The 24,094-nt window shown below is 42.0% G+C and overlaps 1 protein-coding gene across 1 annotated transcript in view; it reads left to right on the top strand.

Moving 5' to 3' along the window:
* The first annotated feature begins 381 nt into the window (after window positions 1-381).
* Window positions 382-24,094, top strand: part of LOC111229063 (vertebrate ancient opsin-like) — a 57,684-nt gene continuing 33,971 nt past the window's right edge. Inside the window, exons 1-2 of the mRNA XM_022755224.1 lie at window positions 382-754; window positions 9,034-9,362. Coding sequence (XP_022610945.1) covers window positions 382-754; window positions 9,034-9,362 — 702 coding nt within the window. The remainder of the gene's footprint in view (window positions 755-9,033; window positions 9,363-24,094) is intronic.

The raw sequence follows: 24,094 nt of genomic DNA, 5'->3' as shown, positions 1-24,094 counted from the left end.
GAGAGGGAAGGTGCGAGAGACAGGAGAGTGTGCATTGTAGACTGCCACACGGTGGAGCAAAGCCTGACCAAACTTTTTTTTTTTTTTTTTTTTAATTTTCTAACTCCCCCCCCCCCTGAACTGAGACACAAAGTTTTGACATCCCCAACAAACAAACTATTTATTATCCAACTTTCCTGCTTGGCTTTACTTCTTCCTCTTGGTCCTATTTCTTCTAAAGCAACAAGTGTTGCAGCTTGAAGCGACACTTGTCTGTAAATTTCAACACACACACTCTTAAAAAAAAAAAGAAGAGAAAAAAAAGAAATGCCAACGACATATTAGCTGCTGTTCAGAGCACTGTGGCCGCCCAGTGTGCCACCGCCGTGACACCGGACTGCGATGATCGTGTCCAACGTGAGCCTGAGCGGCTGCGCGGGGGTCAACAGCGCTCAGTGCGCCGGAGCCGGGGAAGGGCACCTGGGGGGCGGCTCATACCGGACCACCCTCACCCCGACAGGGAACCTGGTGGTGGCTGTGTGCCTGGGCTTCATCGGCACTTTTGGACTTCTGAACAACCTGCTGGTGCTCGTGCTCTTCTGCCGCTACAAGATGCTGCGGTCGCCCATCAACCTGCTCCTGATTAACATTTCCATCAGCGACCTGCTGGTGTGCGTACTGGGGACTCCGTTCAGCTTCGCGGCCAGCACGCAGGGACGGTGGCTCATAGGAGAAGGAGGATGCGTGTGGTACGGCTTCGCCAACTCCCTGTTTGGTGAGTAGAGATGCGGGATGTGTGAAGCGGTCTTCATGTGGACGTTATGTTTGTGTGTTTGTGGCACATCTGTAGTACACTGTATTATTTTCTATTTCTGATACGGGTGTGAGGGGTGGTGCGCCGTGAATGTGGATCATTCGGAGCACTGCGTTTGTTACTGTACATGAAGTTAAGCTTCATTCCTCTGGTCGATCAGAGCATTTTAAAACATAAGAGAAATATTTGAATGTCTTTGTTTATAACGTCCGTTGTGATGAGCACCGTGCGTCTTTATGGTCACATCAAACTTTCATAGAAACGCCTTAAAATGCGCCCTGCCCACATGAAAATGATAAAATGCACCAAAACCGATTATTATTATTAATTGGCCAGCTGATTAGTTTTGTATGTCTCCACATGTGTGAACAATATCTTTTCTTTCTCTCTTTCTTTTTCTTAATGTTGGGTGTGATCATGCATGCTGCAGCCTGCCGTCATGACACAGAGCGTTCAGGTCCTGCTTAAAGTGCAGATCATCTTATTTAGTAGCTGTTGTTATAGAAGGCACAAGATAATTCAAGAGCGCTGGTGTGATGTTGCGGATCATAGACTTTGACGGAGCACATCCTCCATCACGGTCCAGGAGATGCCTGTAAGTGCACACGCAGATGCATTTTCTAGTTGATGAGTTGTGGAAACCAGTTCAGTGGAGTTCTTCGTGGTGAGAGATTGGTCATAATCTCATGCTGGGGCTGCATGACAGACTGGTGAACCACTTCCAGTCACTTCCAAAGATGCATGTGCTGCATTTTCATGACATTAGACCGCTCCGGGTATTTAGAGAAGCAGGGTATAGTGTGTTTACGGTTCCCAGTCGTCTGTTCAAATGTCATTAGTAACTCTGAGAACATGTCACCGTGGTGATTTGGGTGCTGCACATATTGTATGTATGTAAAGCAGTGTGCAGCATGCTATGAAATGACCGTCAAATGCTTGTTATCATACAGTTTGAGTGTCTGCGCCTGAGGCAAAGGAAGCCTCATCACTGTTCATCTCGCTGCAGGTCTGTCGGTCTCGGTCCGTGATCAGGCTGTGGCAGATGCATCAGCAGCATTTGTAGCAGAGTAAAATCACCCAGGGGAAATTAGTAATGAGGGAGGAGAGGCTGCTCTACCTTTGCTCAGGAGTGCTGATATCGATGCAAATGTGCCTGAATGATGCAACTGAGAATGAGGCATTCACTCACTCACTCTCCTCGCTCACCTGGAGTCGGGCCAGGCTGGGATGCTGAGGCAAAAAGAAAAAATAAAAGAAAAGAAGCTTAGTGTTCATCTTTGGATGTGCCAGGGCTGCTGCACAGAAGTTGCAAATAAGGAGTTTTTTTTTATTAAACTAACGGAGCATTGTATCAGTCAAAACTTTGTGTTTCAGTAATTTGCATGAAATTTGTCTGATAGTGAATTTGAGAGAAGACTGGTTAATGCATTAAACATGAAAATTCTTCCATCATCACGAGTCTTTGGCCTGATGCCTGATTCAAGGTTCCTTTAATGAACAGCCTCTCCTGCTATCAGTCCCAGTAATTGCTTTAAAAGCTTTCCAAGCCATCCGAACAACCTTTGAAGACCGGGCGGTCTGAGATATTGGCTTCTGAAAACACTAATTTCTCAACTCTTTTGACATCAACACAATGTTATAACATTTGCACTGCTGCATATCATACACGTTTCTCTTCTTCCTGTCCAATCAAAGTCAAAGGACATTTCACAGTTTATGATTTCAAAACGAGCTCTTACACTTATAGTTGCAGATGTTTGGAAGAGAAACAGACAGGACGAAGGATGCAGTTGGCATGAAAGTAGCTTCAGACGTTAAAATACTGTATCTCTGTGTTTGCTGTCAGACTGATGGAGCCCTCAGAGTTCGTTTTCGTCTCTCACTGAAGACCATGCTGGACTGAGTGTGTCTAAAATCAGATGTCAGAAATTTCAATCTATATGCATCTCATACAAAATTCACTGCATTCGATATATATGTATAGATCTTCAAACTATAACTGACAACTGTCACTCCATTAGTCTCGTTTGAATAATTGATCATGTTTTCATTACTTTGCCACTTTGTTTCCAGCAATACAGCCCACATCCATTAATCATAGCCACGGAATTTCACGGTCAGCTTCTTCTAAAAATGAGTTCCTAAAGTTCATTGGCCACTGGAATAAAAAAAACATGTCAGCTTTGTGAATGGCTTTTCACAGGATTTCAAAAAAAAAAAAAAAAAATTAAATAATAACATTTGATGAAATTTTTAGAGCTTTTCAGAAACAGAGACGTCCAGCTCCCTTTACCACTGCACATTGACTGCACATTGCATTCTGAACGTCTGCAGTCAGCGGCCGTAACTTTCCTCTGATGAAGTTTGTATAAAAGGGCTCATAAATCTTGCACAAAGGGTTCCCTCTCACTCACTTCAGTGCGTCCAATCTCCTGATGTTTAAACCCTCGGTAACCACCCGTAATCTCAGCAACACAAGCGCCCAACATCAGGACCTGTGATACCTGTTGTAACTAACGATTTCAGGCATTTCTCCTTATTTAGAGTGTCACCTGCTCTGCCAGCTGCTTCAGAGTCCGGCTGTCATGAAGCATCTTTGTCTGTTTGTGTTCTTTTGGGTTTGGTTGAGGTTGCTTTGTGTCTTTCTGCAGTTGTTTTGAGTGTCTTTGTGCCAAATTTGCATCTTTTAGTAGTTTTACATCTCTTTGGAGTCATTTGTCTCTTGGTGTTCTTTTGGGTTTTGTGGTTGTTTTCCGTCTCTTTGCAGCTGTTTTGAGACTCTTTGTGGTTGTTTTGCATCTTTTGTAGTTAGGTTTGTCTCTTTGTAGTCATTTGTTACTCTTTTTTGTCTCTATAGTCTTTTTACATTCTTTTGTGGAACCTCTGAATCTCTTTATGGCCATTTTGTGTCTCTGCAGTAGTTTTGCATCTCTCTCTAGTCATTTGTCTCTTTGTGATTGTGATGGTATCTATTTCAGTGACATTTGCAGGTGAAGCCCCAGCCCCAGCCCCCAGCCTCCCCCCTCCGACCCATCGGGCCCCTGGCTGTTAAATCTATCTGTACATCAGAGGAGGGAACTAAAGATTTACACACATTACACTCACTGATTAAGATTCATGCTGCAGGCGAGTCTCGCAGGCTTTCCCTTCCTGGCTTTCGTCACTGGGCCACCCTGTTGCTTTCCGTGGTCTACTAAAAATTTTCACACAGTACATTCAACTTAACTAAATTGAATTTCCCGTTGCCTAACAGCCTCTTGAATCTGTCAAACTTTTAAATTGAAAACAGACTCTTCAGTGCTACTTTAACTTCCTCTGGGATAAGTTGGCAATTTCCAAAACAGAATTACTTCATTTCAGTCATATTGTGGAGAATGAAGTGAGCCTCTGATGTGTCTCAGTATCTCCATGTACTCCGATTGTTCCCTCTGCCTCACTAACTTGAGTTTTACGCTGAGATTAAGCACCATCTGAAGATGTGTAACTGTGACGTCCACAAGGAGCCAATTTATTAAAACCTGTCTAACAGGACTTTAGCGTCTTCCAGCTAAAACATCGCAGGAAGAGAGAGAGAGCGTGTGTGTGTGTGTGTGTGTGTGCATGTGAGAGAGACATGGCTTGCAGACATCATTAGAGCGCCAATTGGTTATGGATGAGTAATTCCTCAATGAGCTCATAAAACCCGTGTGAAAGACAGAGTGAAGGAGGGTCAGGGAAAGGAAAAGTGAAATTGATTGTTTAGATGAATAATGCCGGCTGCATCTTTTGACAAAGCGACTGTGTCTGTCTTCACCAAATCTCTATAAAGCTCTTCTGAATGATCGATGTTCCTTCAAATTAGAGGGCATCACTGTCAGTGACAAAAGACATTGCCGCTGAGGTGTTAGGACATCGCATTACCGCTTCCTCTCCAAATTGATTTCTACTTTTTGCTCGCAGTCTCCTGCTTTTAGCCTCTAACGTCTTGGATTTTTGACAGATTGAACGACTGAAGATCCGCCTCTTTGACTTAAGGCCAAGAGAACAAACTGAAGACAATTTGTGGAGACGAGCATGCATGTGTGTATTTGTGTGCTCACGTCCTCACACTCACATCTTGTACTTTTTCTTCTGCCATCAACCTCCTGCCACCCATTTATCTGCTTCACCTCTCCTGCCCACCTCTTTGCATTTCCCTCTCGTTCTCTCACTGAACTTTTATTGTCTTCCATTATACTGTGGAGGAACAGGACAGACTCTTTATTCTGTCTTTATTTGACACCAGGTCTGCGTGTCCCTGCATACCGCCAGCTGCCTCCTTCTGCCTCAAGTGATCTCTGCACACAGTCACTGGATTAACCTTGCACTGCTGGGCCCACTCGCTGCATACTGAAGTTAGATTGCCCTCCTGCATGCACGCACGCACGCACACACGCACACACAAACGAGCGCAGATATGTATGAAGATGTACAAGGTAGAGGAAATGCATATATATGTGCATCACGCAGGCACAGACGGCACCTGGCCTGAGTGATTTTAATTTGTTGCGACGGTGGGAAAAAGTCTCAGCAGGGAGAAAGAAAGCAGAACAACGCTGCTCCGCCATAAAGGTCAGAGAGAGTGAGCCAGCTAATGACCGGCGTAATAAATAGTGAACCAAAGGTCTCTATAAAAAAATAAAATAAAATAAAATAAAAACAGAGACAAAAATATGTTTTGTGGATGACAGGAGCCTGGTTTGAGTCATGCAGTCATTTGCACAGACTTGCCAGCCAAAGCAGTCATCCTTAATGTTAGCCAGACGTTTGCTACCTAATGAAAGCCTTCTCTCTTTTTTTGAGACTTAGTGGCATCACAATATCACAATACATCCGTACACCTGCGGTGACTGAGGAGAAAGACACGGCGAGCGGATTTATAGACACACAACACAGCTTTATTCGATCCTGTGTTTTTCATTCAAACTGCCTTTTCCTGGATATACAGTATCAGACGGACGATACAGAGCCATATACTTTTTAAAGAGACAAAACAGAGGCAGTGGTGGAGCATCACAGCGACAGCAGAACAAATACGCTCCTTTTTCTCTTCTTGATTTCAGATGTTATTAGATCATAAGATGTTTCATTTTGGAATATTAGATTCAACTGCTGCCTTTGATCCTGCCTGAAGACGACTGGAAGATGGAAGGAGGGGGGAATGTTTGATTTCAGCTGCTCAGAAGTTACATCTAGAGTTGTGCGGGTGTCTTTCATGATGACATTACGTCGGCTCGAATAAAGATTTCCTTGTCAGTCAAATAGAGTGAGTAACCAGAGAAAGAGCAGTGTGCATGTGATGGGATCAGTGAGCGTAATCTAGTTTTTAAAAAGTGATAAAACATAATCAAGTACAACAGTTTTGAAGAGCCTGAGGCCAGAGGACTGCTGTCAGCTGTTTCAGCAACATGATGATTGCCAGTATTACATTTTCCTCTATATGGGAGTCATGGAGCACAGCTGCTAATTAGCAAATTTGGGAAAGTGTGATTCGATTTGGCTCCTTGTTCAAAGCTGGACGTGGACATGGTAGACATTTATAGATATTATCGGTCTGTCATGTCAACGATGTGCCACACCACATGCGCCACACCTGGGTTTTGGGATGGAAGTCCGCATACAGTATAATTCATATAGTTATTCATGTTCTAGCATTATTTGCCTCTGTTTTGCCTGTCTGTTATTTTACATATCAGGAAATCTGGGAGTGCATTATTTTGCGCATACCATTAGGAAAGCAGAGATCCAATTCCCTGGATCGGTATTGGTGCCAATATTGACCTTATTGGGCATTTCAGGTATTGATCAGATGTGGCTGATCCACATTAAATACAGTTTCATTGTTGATGTAACTTCCGATTCAGTTTTTGTCATCAGTTGCATTCATACACCGACTCCCTAGCCTCATGCTACCTCACATTAAAATGATCCCAGCGAGGTATAAAGATTTTAAATGAAGGAAATAGGCAGACTTGTACTGGACTGGCACCTTGGTATCAGCAGGATGCACCAGGTTCAGGAACCAGAATTGGGACTGGAAGAGAAAACACTATCCTTGCAAAACTACACGGTGCATCCCGGCAAAGAGAGAATTTAACTCAGCTCCATCAAACGACAGAATGTGTCATTGCCTTAAAAAACAACACATTTTTTTCATTTTATCATGTTCAGTTTTTTTATTGGATCTCTCAGAAAACAGTCAGCCAATCATAAGAGCCTCCTCTCTTTTGATTGGCTCATTGACCGATTGTTACTAGAGAGAAGTCTGAGAGAGGAGATGTAAAACTCCATCGAGATGGTTTTTGGTTCTTGAAACCACAAATACATCTTCTTATGGGTCAACACTTTGAATAAAACACCAGTAAAAGTATAAAATGTGGGAGGTTTAAAGTCAAGTGCTTTCTCGACACATTTACACACACATTGACACATTTATCCCCGCTGACTTGCAGTCACATTAAACTTTTCACTACTTCCGCTTTTATGCCCGACAAATAATAGTCACAGTTCACAAAAGTCTTTGTTTGATTCTTGTGAAAATAGTTTCTTTTTTAAAAAAAAATGTGTTTGCTGTCACTTTACCGCACGATTAGATTCATTTTACCACTAAACTTTTCGGCAGGCAGCAATCGAAGTACTGCTGCTAATGGATCCATGTGTTGACCTACTGACAGGAACCAGGGTAGCTGTCAGAAAAGATTATTTTAAGTCACTGCTATTCATCAACCAATCAGAAATAATCACAATTTGAAACAGTTGTAGTCTACCTTTCAGTCTCTGCTCTAAAACACAGTGGGATAAAGGCTATTTCTAGCAGTTGTAGTTTTGTCGGTGCTTTGGCACTACACCATTGTTTACTGATGACACCCAGCTAGAAACGCTATCACAAAGGCTTGAGCTTTAATGTAACACCAGCCAGTACACCTGTTGTGTGAAGACAGTCCTCCTGCTGTTTCCTTTTAAACTTCAGAGTGTAGCCAGAGAATGACATGGGAGGAGTGGCAGGCTGGAGGAGATGGAGTGATGATGTGCTGAGATGAAAACATCTTTTGTCAAAAAATATGTGGGAAATATGTTTGGGGTTGGTTGCTATGAGTAAGTCAGCCCACATCAAACAGAAGCACAAGTGGGTTGTTGTAAAACTTGTGTTGACTTTGTAATATTGCAGTAACAGAGCTAATAAAAGAACGGAGCTAAGCAGTCTGTGCAGGAAAAACAACATGACCGCAATACCTGGGGGCAACAGACAAGCATAATACGCTGTGCCAAAGAGACTGCAGGCAGCGCTAATGCAGGTGCACACAGACGGACACAAAAACCTTCACAGAGCTGGAATCAGTTTCAGTCTGCTGCCTCATTTTTCTAACTCCCTCCCCCCTCCTACATTCCCCTCCTCAATGTTTTACCTCTATTCATTCCTTGTGCTGAGTAGTCATGTCTTTGGCACCTTAAAGAAAGGTCTGAACCATTTTCCTAAAGGAGCATCCACTTTAGGTCCACTTCATTGCAAACTGAAAATCAATGGGCATGAAGGACGGCCTTGCAGATCATAATGGCTTCAAAACAAATAGCTAACAGGATAAAAAGGCTGAGGGGTCAGCATGAACACTGAGCTCCAGGCTCCTGCTGCTCTGCCTCTGAAATACTGAGAAAGAAAAACACTGAGATATCAAGAAAAAAAGAATCTTCTTGAAGTCTTTTGTGTTGTATTCCACTGCACTGCTTCAAGCAGAGACACTACAGGTAGCGCCACTGTCTATGATATACAGCTGCGTGTATCTGCTGCAAACCCCGGCATGTGAACTGAAATATTAGATGATTACACCACTGTGTTTGCTATAGTTTCATTACGCTGCACATTTCACTCAAGCAATTATTTTTTAAAGTCATAACCCGGCCTCCTTTTGAAGCAATAAACCATAAAGCTCATTTCAGCTGTACTTGTGATTTCACAGAGAGCTATGTGGCTCTATATCACACTAACAGCGTGTTTTCCTCACTAGAGTAGATAAACATTTGGACAGACAGCACATTTTGCCTGCATCTGATGGCCTCATTAAATGTGATGTACAGTTGTCAGGGTGTAAAAAGGGAGAACAAACCTGCTCGTGATGTCCTCAGTGTTATATCTTGCTCATGTACTTTGTTTTTAACTCCTTCTGTAGACTGCTGGCTATGTAGTGCTTACATACGTATGTGTGTGCCTGTCTTTCCCGCTGTAGGCATCGTGTCCCTCATCTCCCTGGCTGTCCTCTCCTATGAGCGCTACAGCACCATGATGGCCCCCACTGAGGCAGACCCCTCCAACTACCGTAAGATCTCCCTGGGCATCGCCCTGTCCTGGGTCTACTCCCTCATCTGGACTTTGCCGCCGCTCTTAGGTTGGAGCCACTATGGCCCCGAAGGTCCAGGGACCACATGCTCTGTCGACTGGACGGCCAAGACAGCGAATAACATCTCTTACATCATCTGCCTGTTTGTGTTCTGCCTCATCGTGCCGTTCCTGGTGATCGTGTTCTGTTATGGGAAGCTGCTGTGCGCCATCAGACAGGTGAGTTAAAGTGGGAGTGGGGAAAACTTCCACGTTTGCACAAGGAAGCCTGGGTTCACCCTCAACACTGTCTGCTGTGTTAAAGATGCTTCTTGGGTCTAAAAATGTAAAATCACATTGTTCATAAACCTCAGACAGACACTGGCACTCGGGACACACTGCCTGCGTTGCATGTTCGTGATAGCTACCTCGCTGAACTGATGCGGTTCGCACTCGTGCATGTCCACACTGCTGCTGCCAGCTTTGTCTTCTACATTGAGTTTGTCTTGGATAATGGCCATCAATAATCAGATGTTTGATTTCTTTTCATTATAAACCTTATTAACCTCATTTAACTTCATTCAGAGCAGAGACAGAGACAGAGAGAGAGAGAGACAGACAGAGAGAGCACACTGGAAAAACGCCGCCCTTCACCTATTAAATTATTGACATAATGTAATTATAGCCTACATTAGTTTCTGCTACAACTAAATTGTTCACATGTGGCCTCCACTGTCCACATTCAGTTGCTAAAATGGTTACAAAATGTTTTATATATATATATGTATGTATGTGTATATATATATATATATATATTTACTCCAAATGTGACGAAATCAAATACACAGACAAGCCCCCGCGGTTAATGCAGGTTTAATAAATGGTTATGATAATATATCAAGCTCATAGGATGGTATCTTTACTTCAATGCCAGCTGATTCAGCAGATGTTGGGGAATCTCACTGTGACAACTTTACATATGGAAGTAAAACTAAATTATATGAAAGCTGTTGGATGTGGCTTTAAATTAAATAACCAAATAAAAAACAATTCAAAACTCCAATATTGACCCCTGCAATTTAAACATTAGAAGATGCAGTTTTGTTGTCTGTTTTAGAGACTGCCTCAGAAACGATGTTTGCTTGTACAGTGCAGAAGTTGTGTCCTGGGTTATGAAACATTTTCATTTGATTCAAGCAGATGTTGAAAGAAAGTGACAAAGAGAAGACAGTTGTGTACCCAGTAGATTAAAAATGTAATAAAACAGAAGACTTAGATACTGTTCAGCTAACTTAGTATCAGGTAATAACACTGTGCTGATGATTGAATTCCTCAGTGTGAGTGTGTCATATTTGTTGGGAATTACAGCTCATGCCTTTAATATAATGTCAAGAGCTGAATGTACATTAAAACTCTATTTTGTTGTTGAGTAAATTTATCCTCTGAAAAACTACGGTTCTCTGTCCACTCTGTTATTCCGCTGCCGTCTGGATATTACAGCATCATTTGTTCAGTTCAAACCAGTGAACTGAAACCTGCAGCTGCTTTATGAACACTTATGCAGCTCATATTGGACCAAATTATATGCTGGTTTGTTTGTTTGTTTGTTTGTTTTTTACAATCTTCCATTCAAACTGCTGTTAGCAGAGCTAATGAGGGTTATGAACCATAAACTGTGGCTGTATCACACTGAAATGACCATCGCTGCTGTCACTGCAGGTCCACAAAGTCCGTCCCTGGGTCGTGGGCAATGGAGCTGCATTTAGATGGACCACACTACACACACTATTTACTTTACACATATATTATTAGAGTGGACTCATGTGTTCAATTCAGAATGAGCTCAGCCAGAACATGTGTTTATGAAGCATCTCAGAGTGGGAAACAGGTTTTAACTGGACAGACTCAGAAAATCAAACCCCCTGAAAATCAGGTGTTTGCCGACCCCCAGCGGTTTTATCTTGTCACCTTGCTGCAGTGATGGACAGGTGTCCCCCAGGACCTTGTGACTTTACTGTTGGGTGTGGTCACAGGTGAAACAGAGCACATCTCTGAACACATCCACGACTGATGCTGGACGTGATCAGAGATGTAAGAGGCTTGAAACTTTCAAGGGCAGCAAAATGCTCGGAGACATTTGATACATGTATAATAAACGAGAGGGAACTGACTACACATTTCTGTCAACAGAAACAGAGCACTATGAACTTTGTAAAGGTACAATTTATGGCAGAACTAGAGTATTCAAGTGAACCAAAAAAGTGGCCTCTGAGTGTATGTTACAGTGTATTTCCCTACCCTGGGTAACATTAGTGAACTAAATACTTCCCCCTAACCTGTAAGGATACAGAAGTTAAGAGAAGCTGTAGTAGAAAAGGCGAGTTGGACAGTGAAAGAGAAGAGCCCAGGTTGCAGCATCATGGCTGCATGTGCAGTGTTGCACACAAGCTGCCCCACACTGACTGACTGAAAGAATATGAGGGCAGACAGTGTTCACTCTCTCCAGGGAAGCTACACACTCTCAGGCAGGCTTGGCAGGCAAACCCACACACACACACACACACACACACACACACACAGCTGCGCAGTTGCAGCAAAAACAGGTCCCTGAGCAATTTTTCCAGGATTACAACTCTGTGAGCATCATGTCCTCTCAGACAAACAATGAGTTGTGTTTGTGTGTGTGTGTGTGTTTGTGTGTGTGTGTGTGTGTGTGTGTGTGTGTGTGTGTGTGTGTGTACAAGCCTGCCTGGGCTCCGTCTTCCCTGATGAATTGCTCAGCAGCCTGGTGTATGACACTGACACAACTGCGAGCAAAGACGAGTAACAATTAATCTAATAACAACAATGTGGTCTTCTTTTCTTTCATGACCTGTTGTGTAAGGTTTTTGCTCTCTCTTTGTAGATTTGCATCAGTTTCTCTCACTTTGTTCTTTCTCTTTTTCCCCCCTTTCCACACTTTATCTGTTTGCTTTTTCTATTTGTCTTCATTCATCAGAAAACTTTGCACAGAGAAAGGAGGAGGTGAGGGAAAGTAACGGTGTTTAGTTCTTTCTCTCTTTGTCTTTGTCAGCCTTTTTCTACTTCTCTTTCTCTTACGTATCTATTAAATGTCAGCTGCAGCTTCTTTGTCCCTTTTTCTCATCCTTTGTGCAGGATTACATGTGCATTCTTTATCTTTATTTTTGTTTCAATGGCTGGCTGTGCTGCTCAGGGTTGTTCTCCCACTGACAGTCCTATGTAAAGTAAAGGTTATTGTTCAGAAGTAAAGTCAGGTCAGGATGGATAACCCGGGCTGGGACAGATAAAAGTAGGCCAGCAACTTGTCCACGAAAATTTAAGAGTGGAACTCCCTTATCTAATAATGTGACGATCAGCGGAGCAGTCAACACGGGGGAAGACTTGAATCTAGTTTGGGTTCGGTCCAAGGTGGTTTGCATTGAACTCGCTCCCAACTCGTTGTGAAACCAACTATCAGAGAAAACCGTTTCCATGATGTGAAAATCTGCTCCTCACTCAGTTAGATTATACCTCATCCTGTCCATCAAATGCTTTTGCTGGGAGAAGAAAAGACACAGTCAGGCAGGCAGACACTCAGGCAGAGCACGTCTCTGCTTGCTTGTAAGTGTCTGTCAGTGTTGTCATCTCTTTTTATTGCTCCTTCTCTGTGATGGCAAATTGAGGTCTCTATCAGCGCAGAGGACAGACGCTGTGAGAGAGTCGAGTTTGTCCCTTCGCAGGCTCTTCAGTCAGACAACATGGAACAGGTGCGCGCTTCAAAGGCCTGCTTTTGATTATTGTTAATCAGAATCTTTGGCCGTATGTGTTCTCTGTCTAAACCATGATGACAGGTTGATGTGATACTGAACGATCAGACGTATCGACTCACAGCAATCAAGATCCAGATATCTAGAATGATCATATTAGTAGATGTAGTATGAGTATGCACGAGTGTGTCCTGCTATTTGGTTCACACACAGATACAGATACAGTGTCCAAGTTACTCAAAATCAGTCTGTGCAACTGGCCAACATATTGACTCAAACAATATGAGCCAGTGTGACTGTGCCCAGGCCTCATCTGAGACATGGTGTTGGACAGAACATCCCCCCTCCTCTCGGCATAAACAAAAGAGATATCAACTATCAAGTTATTACTAATAACAGCTTGAGTGAGCTCACATGATCTGCTCCTGTGTGCAATAGCAATTTGTTTCCCTCTTACAGGAGCTGCTGGGCTCCTTCGACCTAAAGCAGAAAGATTTCTCCAAACAGCTCAGGCTCATACTGAGGCTGTGTGAGCTCACCCAGGAACAATAAACCAAAACATCAACATATAACTCCTGATGTTCCTGCACTGATATTGAAGTTACAGAATCAAATGGACATTTACTAGTGTGCAAATTGTGTTAACTGTATTGTTATTGTGGCTTTTGTCAACATTAAAGCGACACAGGCTGATTTTAATGGTGTAAAACTGCATCTTAGTTTGTCTAAATATAGTCCTGGTGTCAGGCGTGGACACTGCTGGGACATTTTCTTGGCCCTTAAACTGCAATATACAAATGTAATGACTAACACATTACACTGAATGTTATTCTCATCCCAAACAATCACAAACACAACAAACTTTGGACTGTGGAGGCGGCTGGTGCATCTTTTATCTGGTTAATTAACAATGACTAAATTAAACAAAATTCGTGTTGTCTCCTGTGACTTGTTCAGAACACGTAACACTGGCTAAACCTTGAACGCTTTCTGTCTAGTATTCTGCAACTGAGCACTAACGGTGTTGTGACAGACTTTTATTTTGTATTCTGGTAGAGTGTAAGGGACAGCAAGTAGTGGAGTAGTTGATAATGGCCTGGGTTTGGATTGGGAGGAAGAAATTGGAGCTTTCTGCAGCACGACCAGGGCGAGAGCTGAACTTTTTAATTTAACATTTAATTAGACAACTCACTGCCAACACACTCACATAATGCTGAGACATAAATCTGGAATTCTCTCCACCAAACCTGCTGTTCTGCACATTAAAGTGTAAAGTCAAAATCTCCACATACTGCACATGACTCACTCCTCAAACATGCTTTCAGATTGATGTAAGAGAACATCACCTCATCACTGGTGTGATTCTGTAGAGGCATATTCAGGTGCAACATCACCAGTTTAAGCTACACAAACTGCATCAAATGCACGTACTGTACCTGTCACTACGGTTTTGTTGAACTGGTCTTTGCAGGTGGGTGGCTACCGAATGTGCCTCTCTTCCTGCTCTGACGCATTACAAATTACCAAAATAACCTAAAAGGCAAGGATGAGGTGAAAACATCATTGGACACCAAAATAACAGGAAAATAGCAGCAGTTTTTCACAGCGAAGGCACATCGTGAGCTGAGCACTTGCATGAGAATAGGCCCCTTTATGTAAACTATGACAAAAAAAAAAGAGATATAATATGTAGTTTTGCAGAGTGATTACTCTTGACTTACATAATTTAACATAATTTGTTGTCTGCCTTGATATTTCACATGGAACCAAGATAACAATCATCAGACTGGACACATATTATTTGGATTTGGTTAACTGCTAATTCATTGCTTTGTTGCCGGAGGACAGTGGGGGACACGGTTGAAGTGATGAGCCTTGGCTCTGATGATTCATGGTTCAAACCAACGCAGTTCATCAAAGCTATTAGATTTCCTGATCCAAACACCCATCGCCCAGTAGATCTTCCCTTCAGTTTCTATTAGCAACAAAGACGTCATTACAATAACAACGGAAAGCAGCATTTCATGAATTAATGCTTCAGCAGAGTGACATGGATCCAGGACACTTGAAATGGTTTGGATGAAAACAAGAGGATAAAATATGCACATGCACACATACAAACACATGAAGGAATCTTTGGTTAGATAACAAGCAGTTCCCTCCCTTGTCTCAACATCTTTACCCTTGGTCTGAATTCATTATGTGACTCATATGTCCCTGTGGATATCTAGCAATACTCTCAAGTGCTACAATATTTCTCCAATATCCTGTGAGCTATGTGGCACAGATGTAGAGATGGAGAGGAGGAGGGAGATGGAGATAGCAAAACGAAGTGAAGGAGTTAGAGAGATGAAAGGGAGAAAAGGAGGGTGGGGTGAGGAGGAGGGTGACTGCTGGGGTCCTAATTTGTGGTGGCCCACATCAGATGTAGTGACCTTGCACTGGTTACAAGCTGATTTTTTTTTTCCGCCTATGCCCATTTGGTAATTTCGTGACCTGCTATCATGTTCCACAAGAGCACTAGAGGGGAATCTCAATGCAAATTAAGTGGTGAAGTTTAGATTATGAAATTATACTTCTACCTCCACCTACGTTGCTGGCATGTACAAAGGCACTATAAAAAAAATTCCTATTCATATTTAATAGGAGAAGCGGTGGCTCTACTGCAGCCCATCAAACACAGCGGGCGAAGTACGTTGGGGGCAAAGCCAGTGAGGGGTCATGTCTATGTTGCTGCACTATTGATTCTTCGAGTGCTTCTATTCTTGCTTTTAGCAATGCACTTTTGGGGACAAGTGGCTGTGATGCAAGTGGTATTGTTCACATATATTTCATATTTTTCAAGCTAAATGCAAAACATTCTCTGGTCCCAGGCTTTTGAATGTGAGGCCCTTTTGTTTTTCTTTGTTTTACATCATTATAAGCAGAATTTCCGACTTAATCTTGCTCCTGTTGTTTAATTCTGTTAAAACACTTCCAAATGCATGTGTTCACCAACTGTCCCTTTTAAAAAACACTACCTTGTGTTCAGTCATGTGTCTCCGCCCTGTCCAACTAACTATAGTCCGTCCGTCGTTACGGGCACATTACGGCTTCAGTGAAGACGACGCTGAACAAAAAGAAATCCAATACAAACACTGCGGAAAAACTACGAAAAACTCAGTGATAAAAAGATAACATCACCAATTTGTTTAAGTAATAAGTAATGTGTGCTTTGATTTCAGTTGTTAATATTCAAATAGGCATAATGCCCCTATAGCAAAGAACTATAGGGTATAAATGTAAAGAAAAAAGCACATAATTGTTCATTAATCATAATCGAGGTAAATATTTTTCATATTCAGTCATATCTAAAGCTGAAATCTCTTCACTACTTTTTGACATTTTAGAGAATAAACATTTAATTAACTGAGAAAACAATCAGCAGATTATAAGATCATGAAAAAATTTGTTGCAGTCCTAAAATGGCTAATAATATCAAAAAAGTGACAGTGATGAGAAACATTGTATAAGTGCAGAAAAAATAAAAAAAAAAATAAAGAAAATTTGTTGGGTTGCCATGGCGGCATATGCGGACACAGTGCTCAGTGCTTTTGTTGTTTTACATGTCCTTTGTGGAGCGAAACTCAGTTACAGCCTCCAGGATTTCTGGAGATTGGCAGGGTGAGTATGATGGACTACCCAGTGTGAAATGAAGAACAGCTGCATCATGCAAATTTAAAAACTGTTTTTCTAAATTTCATCAACATGTAAAGTTTGCTCCAAGCGGAGGAAAAGCACTGGACCTTGTTTACATCCAAGTTGTTGCTGCTAATGTAAGACTGCTCACTCTTACCCTTATGGTCTGTGCGGGACGACATTTAGTTTCCTTGTAAGACAAAAAAACTGAAGCTGAATAATTGCAAACAATTATTTCCATTTTGCAGAGGCAGAGCTTTCTTTTCTGATACACACACTAACAAGCCCTCTGTAGGAACACTTATGCTAAAACAGTCACAGCAAATATACACTGAGTAGGGATTAGTTTATTAGGTACACCCAGCTACATTTAACCAGGAGTGTGTGTTTTTATTTCCTTCCTATCTTGTTAATCATATCACACTCCCTGAGGTTGGGAACCACTGGTCTACACTGTCCGCAGGGCAACAACAGGGGCTAGAGGTGTTCATAATACAACACCAAATTTGGAAAAAAGAAAGTAAAAAAATAAAATAAAATAACAAAATTTGCATAAATTAGTTGGTATTAATGAAACTCCAGTGAAACTCTAATTGTGTGTCTGATCGCAAATTCCTAAAAATCTGCTGGTAACGTCCAAGTCTGCTCCTTCTAAAAACCGTCTGTGCTTATTTCTTTGTTCACATTATGGACCCTAATGTTCCACATCACAAAAACAGCAGTAACTAAAAACGCACCCCACACACACACACACACACACACACACACACAAACACACAACACACAACACACACACTCTTGACAGAAAACAGAGATTCAGCGACAAGGAGACACAGCTGTGAAAGTACTTATTGGCAACCCTCGGAATGAAAATTGCCAGCACTTCTGCTTGATGCGAGCAGTGGGGGAGTGGCGAGATGCTGGAGTGCACGGCTGCTGCGCTGCAGAGTAGGCCCCATGCTTAAAACCAAAATTAGTTCTCAATCAGTCTGGCTCCATGATAAAGTTCTTACTCTCTTTGTGTTGTGGGCTGCAAGTGTCCTTGCTCATTGTCTCACTGGTTACTTTTTTACTTGCCTTTTTCATCTCTGTATTCCTTTGTCCTTCGAGCGTCTACCTCCAACTCTGTTTCACTCTTTTGACCTGAGTTCAGGCTGGTATGCTTATCGTGTGTGTGTGTGTGTGTGTTCGTCTGTGTGTTCTTCATTCTCACTCATCTCCATACATTCGCAGTGATTGTCCCCGTCAGTGGTTTACTTTTCTGAGTCTGTGCGCACGCAGGCAGGCACACACACACACACAGTACAACAGCTCATTTCATTCTCTGCAGTGACTGCTTCAATCCCTGCTTTCTCACTTGCTCCTTCACTCTTTTCAAAGCTCTCTTTCCTCATCTCCCAGCTCTCCGTGTGCCCTCGTTGCATATTCTTTCCCTTTCACCGTGCCATTATCATCTGTCTTCTTCACCTTGGTTGTCTCGGTTGCCATTATCCCCTCCATCCTATCTCCGCCCCTCATCACCTCTCCAGAAAGCAACACGATACGTGCCGTTTTTGTATAAGAATAAGACAGATGTTGACATATGATAACAAGTAGTTACTTGCGCACTTGTACAAAACAAGCAAAACAAAGTCAGATGGGATGCCGATTTTTTGAATAATGTGCATATGCTTTAATGCTCTCTTTGGTCACGTGTTCCCACCAGATAGAAACAGAGAAAAGTCTGTTATAGTTAACTTTTATAGTCTTTGGTGCAAAGAAAACAAAGAAAGAAAGAAAGGGTGGTTGATTTCTTTTGGAGAATGTTTTATGTTGGAAAGAAACAGGTCATTTATCCCCCCAGGTGTCAGACTGTCCTCTCTGCTCAGTGGCTGTGTAACCTGCTGTCAAGAAGTCTTGAACATTTCATGAAGTGATTTGTCCTGTTAACAATTACCAGAGAGACAGAGCAGTTTTATGGATTGTTTTTATGGATGGAAAGCAGAGGAGTGATAGAGTGGCTGGTGAAAGGACCGTTTCTGGTGATTAGACATGATATCCCTGTCCTGAAGTCTGACAAAACATAGTAAGAGTTACAGTAGACATAATGGTCACAGAAGAGCAGGTTCACTAAAGTAGTTCCACCTTACACTTTCTGGAAGATAAAAAAAAAAAACTAAATTTGGCTTTTTAGGAAGACTTAAAGCTTGGACACACCAGGATCTGAAATGGTGAAATTTTGCTGCAGTTTCAGTTCTTTCAAATGAAATCAGAATAAATTGATCAATGGTTTTCAAACTGTTATTAGACAAGAGTTGACCGTACAAAAGTGTATTTCAATATACTGTGTTAAATTATTGTCCAGTTAGCAAGCAGTGACTTGCAATGAAGCTCACACTGGTCTGGACCTCTCTGTGTGCACACAATCGAAAAGCTAGAAATTGATTAGATTAAATAAGAAGCACAACATGAATACTAAACCATGAAATGCAAAACACTTTAGTCTAATAACAAACTAGTAAAAAGCAAGAGCAGTGCAGTCTTCAAATGCTGTGATGCAGAGGCAGGGACTGCAGACTTTTTACCTTTTACTTCAGCTTTGGGTTCCCTGACATCTGCTAACTCCTTAATACCAATCCGTGGACATATGGAGAAAACATTCAGCTCGCACTTAAAACCAAGCTGGGAGACAACATCAACTAGATCCTGCTGAGACTTTAATTGATAATCAACATCCAACATCCATCAGGAAAACAGAGAAAGATTCAATCTGTTGGACATTTGTGTTACATTTTGTCATAATTACCACATGGATTCTTGAGTAATGGCCAAAAATGTGTTTTGTGCGGTGACAGTGACTTTGACCTATGACCACCAAATTCCAAGTCCAAATGAATGTTTGTGCCAGATGTAATGAAATTCCCTCCAGGCGTTCATGATATATCATTATTCACAAGAACGTGAGCCTTGTAGTATTATATTTTGTGTCATCTACCAATCTCCTTACTATTCAGTATAGAAGGTTATATCTCAGTGTTAAAGGGTTAGTTTACAGATTCATGTATGGTACCAACCTAATAGACATGGTGATGAGTTTAGACATCCTGCAATCTAGCCTTTTAATTTCATCCACAAGGCGAGTAGAAAACCATCAATCAGGTCTCAGGCCGCGGCCTCTAATCCGTTTCCCTTTTTAAATGCATCACTGTGTTTTCACCTCCCATCCACACTGTTGAAAGTGGAGACTTTTGGAAACACTGCTGACCCCGTCTTAGTTTGAAAACTCAGGGTTGTGTTGGACTCTGGACGGGCGAAAACGGAGACTTTCGAAAACTATGACATAGATACCCACAGCCTCGACCACCAGCTAGCAGCTGTTGTTCAGGTAAATTCAGCATTTTAACACTGCTGCTTGCTGTCTTTGCTGTTCCTCTTTCAGAGTATTTTTGTAACTAATCAAGCGCAGAGTGGACAATCTGCTTCCTGTTTACACCGGCTTGCACATGCCCAGTGTACACGATTGCTCAGGTATGTATGCGTTTTCAGGTGTGGCAGTATGGACGGAGATTGTTTCTGATACGGAACTAAAACGCTCGTCTGGACAGAGATCGTTTTCGTTTTAAAATGAAACGTAGTACTGTGGACGTAGTCTAAACTAGAAATGCACTGAGCAATGATGTCATTAATTTGTCGTTTTCGAATCACCAGCTTCAGATACATTTTTGTTCAATATAAGTATATGTCTCATACACATGAATGATGAATAATAAAAGCAGGAGTTTGATCTGATTTAGGCAGGTACCAATGATTACCACTGCATCTTTTATTGAGGAGCACATGCTTCCAAACTTAACCATTCAACAAAGTCAGTTCCAGAGAGTATGTTCTTAATGACACTCTCCTCCCAATGTACATGCACGTGCACACACACACACACACACACACACACACACAGCTGACTGCTCACTTTTTTTGTTAAAGGAATAGTTCGACATTTTGTTAAACACAGTTGTGCTTTCTAGGCGAGAGTTACAGTAGATGGGAAGACAGATGCCACTGTCGTTTCTATACGGTAAATATGATGTTCTCCCCAGCAGCTGGTAAGACTGTCATTTTCACACTTCAGTTGTTATGCAGATTAAACAAACATGCAGAACATGTTAATTAGTGAGCTTCAAAGGTAAATTTTGTTGCCTTCGGACAGAGGCAGACGAGCTGTTTCCCCGTTTAATGTCTGTGCTAAGATAAGCTAAGCATCTCCTGGATGTAGCTTCACATTTAGCTCACACGCATGAGAGTGCTATTGATCTTTTCATCTGACTCTTGGCAAGAGAGAGAGTAAGCGTATTACCCAAAATATCAAACTACTCCTCTCAGTTTTAGCTTCAGTCTATTAAAGATGAAAAAAGTGAGTGACGCGGTCCCATCCAAACTTAACTGCAGCTTCTATAGGAAACTCATCTACATGCAAAGGAAACTTGCTTGCATACACAGTATTACACACTCTACATTCTTGCACAGGTGAGTTGCTACTTTTACTTATAAATTTGACATTAATGTATAACTGCATGCGTCTCTCGGCCGCATGCTAAGACTGTTTGAATAAACTGCGTCTACATTGCACATTGATTCTATGAAACCCCTTTTAAAGCCGCCAGGAGGATGTATCATTAGTTTAATTCATTACTGAGATGTGCTCATGTGATGGCAACCCCTGAGCCATTTATTTTACTACAGTTATTAAAGCTGATTATGATGCACTTGGAAGAGCTAATTTTTTTTTTTTTATGGCTGTCAGAGAGATAGCTGTTGAGACAGAGGGTTGATTGAGGTGGGTGGTATTAATGTACAAAAATAGTATGTCACAAGTCTTCTTCATGTCAGCTCTGATGTGAAGAGTCCTCATTAATTTTAACTAACCGTCTAATGAAGCCGACAGTACTGTGTGCACCGTTATCAGTCACACAGGTAACATCGTGAACATTGCATTGGTATAATTTAAGCCACATTTTATATTGACTGTACAGACAAAATGTGAGTCACAGCACCACATATTTACTACACGATCCACTGTAAGTTTGATCACTAACTTGCCCACATGGTTAAAGTTCTGACAGAGAGAGGAAGTTATTTTACTGACCCACAAATATCAAATGGCCATATAATCTCAATAGAAACAAAGGCGTTCTGTATTACTGACCCAGTAACTCATCCCCCACATGCAGAGCAAAAATGAGTAAATTATTCACTATTTCTATATTAATTATTGACACTTGAACCATCCGACTGCTAGGAGACAAAGTTTTGATAGCCATCATCTAAATGCCATGTGCAGCCAATGTGCTTCCAGTAATTCCCATCTCATTTGCCTCCAAAGCAAACTGGGACAGGCGGATCTGAAAATATCAACCCCAGTTTTTCACTTATACGCTTTCATGTTGGCTTCCCAAAGAGAAAAAGTGCAAGCATCAAAGTCGCCACAAAGTAGGAAACCACAGGGCAAAAATAGTCACTTTCCTGTTGCGTCACGCCAGTTCTTTTGTTTTTTTTGGTGCAACACAGCTGGTTGTCACAAAATCAATGTGGAATCTGGCTGGACCTAAATAGAGCTCTAACGAATTTTAGTTCCTTCAAAAAACCACCACGGTGTCGGCGCAGTTTTCTTGGTTAAAAAGCTATCGGACAATTCTGCAGGACACACAGTATAAGACATACAGTCGACATTCAGAGACAGTGCTCACCGAGCATCACCACAGCTACCTGTGATCTTCACTGGAGAGCGGCGACTCATTAAGAAGCTGGACTCATTTGTTCATTAAAATACTGTTGTTTGTCTGATCTTAGTTGGAGAGGAGAAACTAAAACACTGGATAACATGAGATGCCACATTTTCTTAACCTTAATCAAGAATTTTAGTTGCCCAACCTTAATTTCTATAACCATGATAGAAAAACATTGGTAATCAATGTTTTGTTTTTTCAAAAAACAGTGTTACGTGTTCAGAGTATAATTCAATATCAGTGTTCTTGTCAGATGATGGAGTTGGGATTCCCTGGTTGTGTGAGCATTTGGGAGGAGCTTTAAGATGGGACAGCCTTGCCTACCCATTACAGAATATCCAGTCACGAGATCTGGACTTTTAAGGAGTAAGGCCCAAATTGGCTCAACCCTGTCTTATCACAGCTATGTCCAAAAATGACACGATGAATACATGATGTCATTTTCCTGAGCGGCTCACCGCTCTGTTACTCTTTCTGGAAACTCTTTAAGACGGAGTGTCGTGTCTCTTTGAGGAGTCGTCCTTGGCTGAATCTAAATGGTGCTGACATTTTAAACAACAACCTGCAGTTTAATTTGGCCAACTCAAGGATTCAGGGTACAGGAAAAATTACCAATAGTTGGCTTGTGAATGAGTCTTTTCTTTTGTGTGTATTTGTGCAGCTCTGTCTGCATGTCGGCTGTAGTTTCACTCTTTACTCATATCCTGGGCTCTTCCCTCTGTCCTGACCCATTAAGCTATGACCTAATTGGAGAAATTGAATGCGAGGCAGTCTCTCGTCTGGCACTGCCAGCCTCTACAGCCGTGTGTCTGTAGGATGCAGCAGCATTTCATTGTCTGCTGTGACACACACACACACACACACACACACACACACACACACACACACACACACACACACACACACACACACACACACACACACACACTGATGCTCACTCATTCAGCAAAGCAGTGATGAACAGTGATGCATTCCTTCAAATTATAGCAGTTGTTCGTTGCCATATTTTACAGGCCACAGGTTTATTGAGGATGGCTGCCTGCTGTTATGACAGGGTGTGCTTGCCCAAGCTCCGCCCCTCCTGTCTTTCTCCTAAGGATATAAATCTAACACACCTCTTGAGAATTCTGCATTGGAAATGGAGCAGCGGCCACAGATATATTATCACTTTGATTAGGTTCTTCCTGACCTATTTTCACGTGTTCACTTCTTCCCTGCTCCTCCCTAATAAATGCCGTGTGCAAATGGAAAAGTTGACTTTTGCTGGAGATTCCCTTTCCTAACAAATTCTATTTCTTTTTGAAATCAAAAGGTTTGCAATTAGAAGCTCCATAATTTGCTTCTGCTTTTGAAGTTTCTTGTAACCAGTCTTTCTTCCTCTGCGTGACATTTTAGCCCGCTATTTGTAACTATCTCCCTCAGAATATCTTTATCTTCTTCCAAGTTGGTCCTGCGAGATCTGGGTCACATCCTGCCTGTTAACAAAGTTTCACATCTGAATGCTGGGCAGGAAAGAGGGGCTCTAAACACGTTGACTTAAGCCTCAGGGTGGGATTACTGCACAGAAACCTGCATCATCATGGATCTCACTGGACTTCAGCTGACTCCTGAGTCCAAAATTTATGTCTCAGTTAAGGGACCAGAAGGTAATCTGTAATCAATCTCTGACAAACTTTATGTCACCTACACTGACACAGCCAGGTCACCTTTCCACCAATCACAGACTTCATTCATTCATGAAACATGTCATTCATAAGAACAGGGTCTA

Source organism: Seriola dumerili, unplaced genomic scaffold (assembly GCF_002260705.1).
Source record: "Seriola dumerili isolate Sdu_G_001 unplaced genomic scaffold, Sdu_1.0 BDQW01000226.1, whole genome shotgun sequence".
In the NCBI taxonomy this organism is placed as follows: Eukaryota; Metazoa; Chordata; class Actinopteri; order Carangiformes; family Carangidae; genus Seriola; species Seriola dumerili.
Note: the sequence above shows the minus strand (reverse complement) of the source record. Positions and strands in the feature narration are given on the sequence as shown.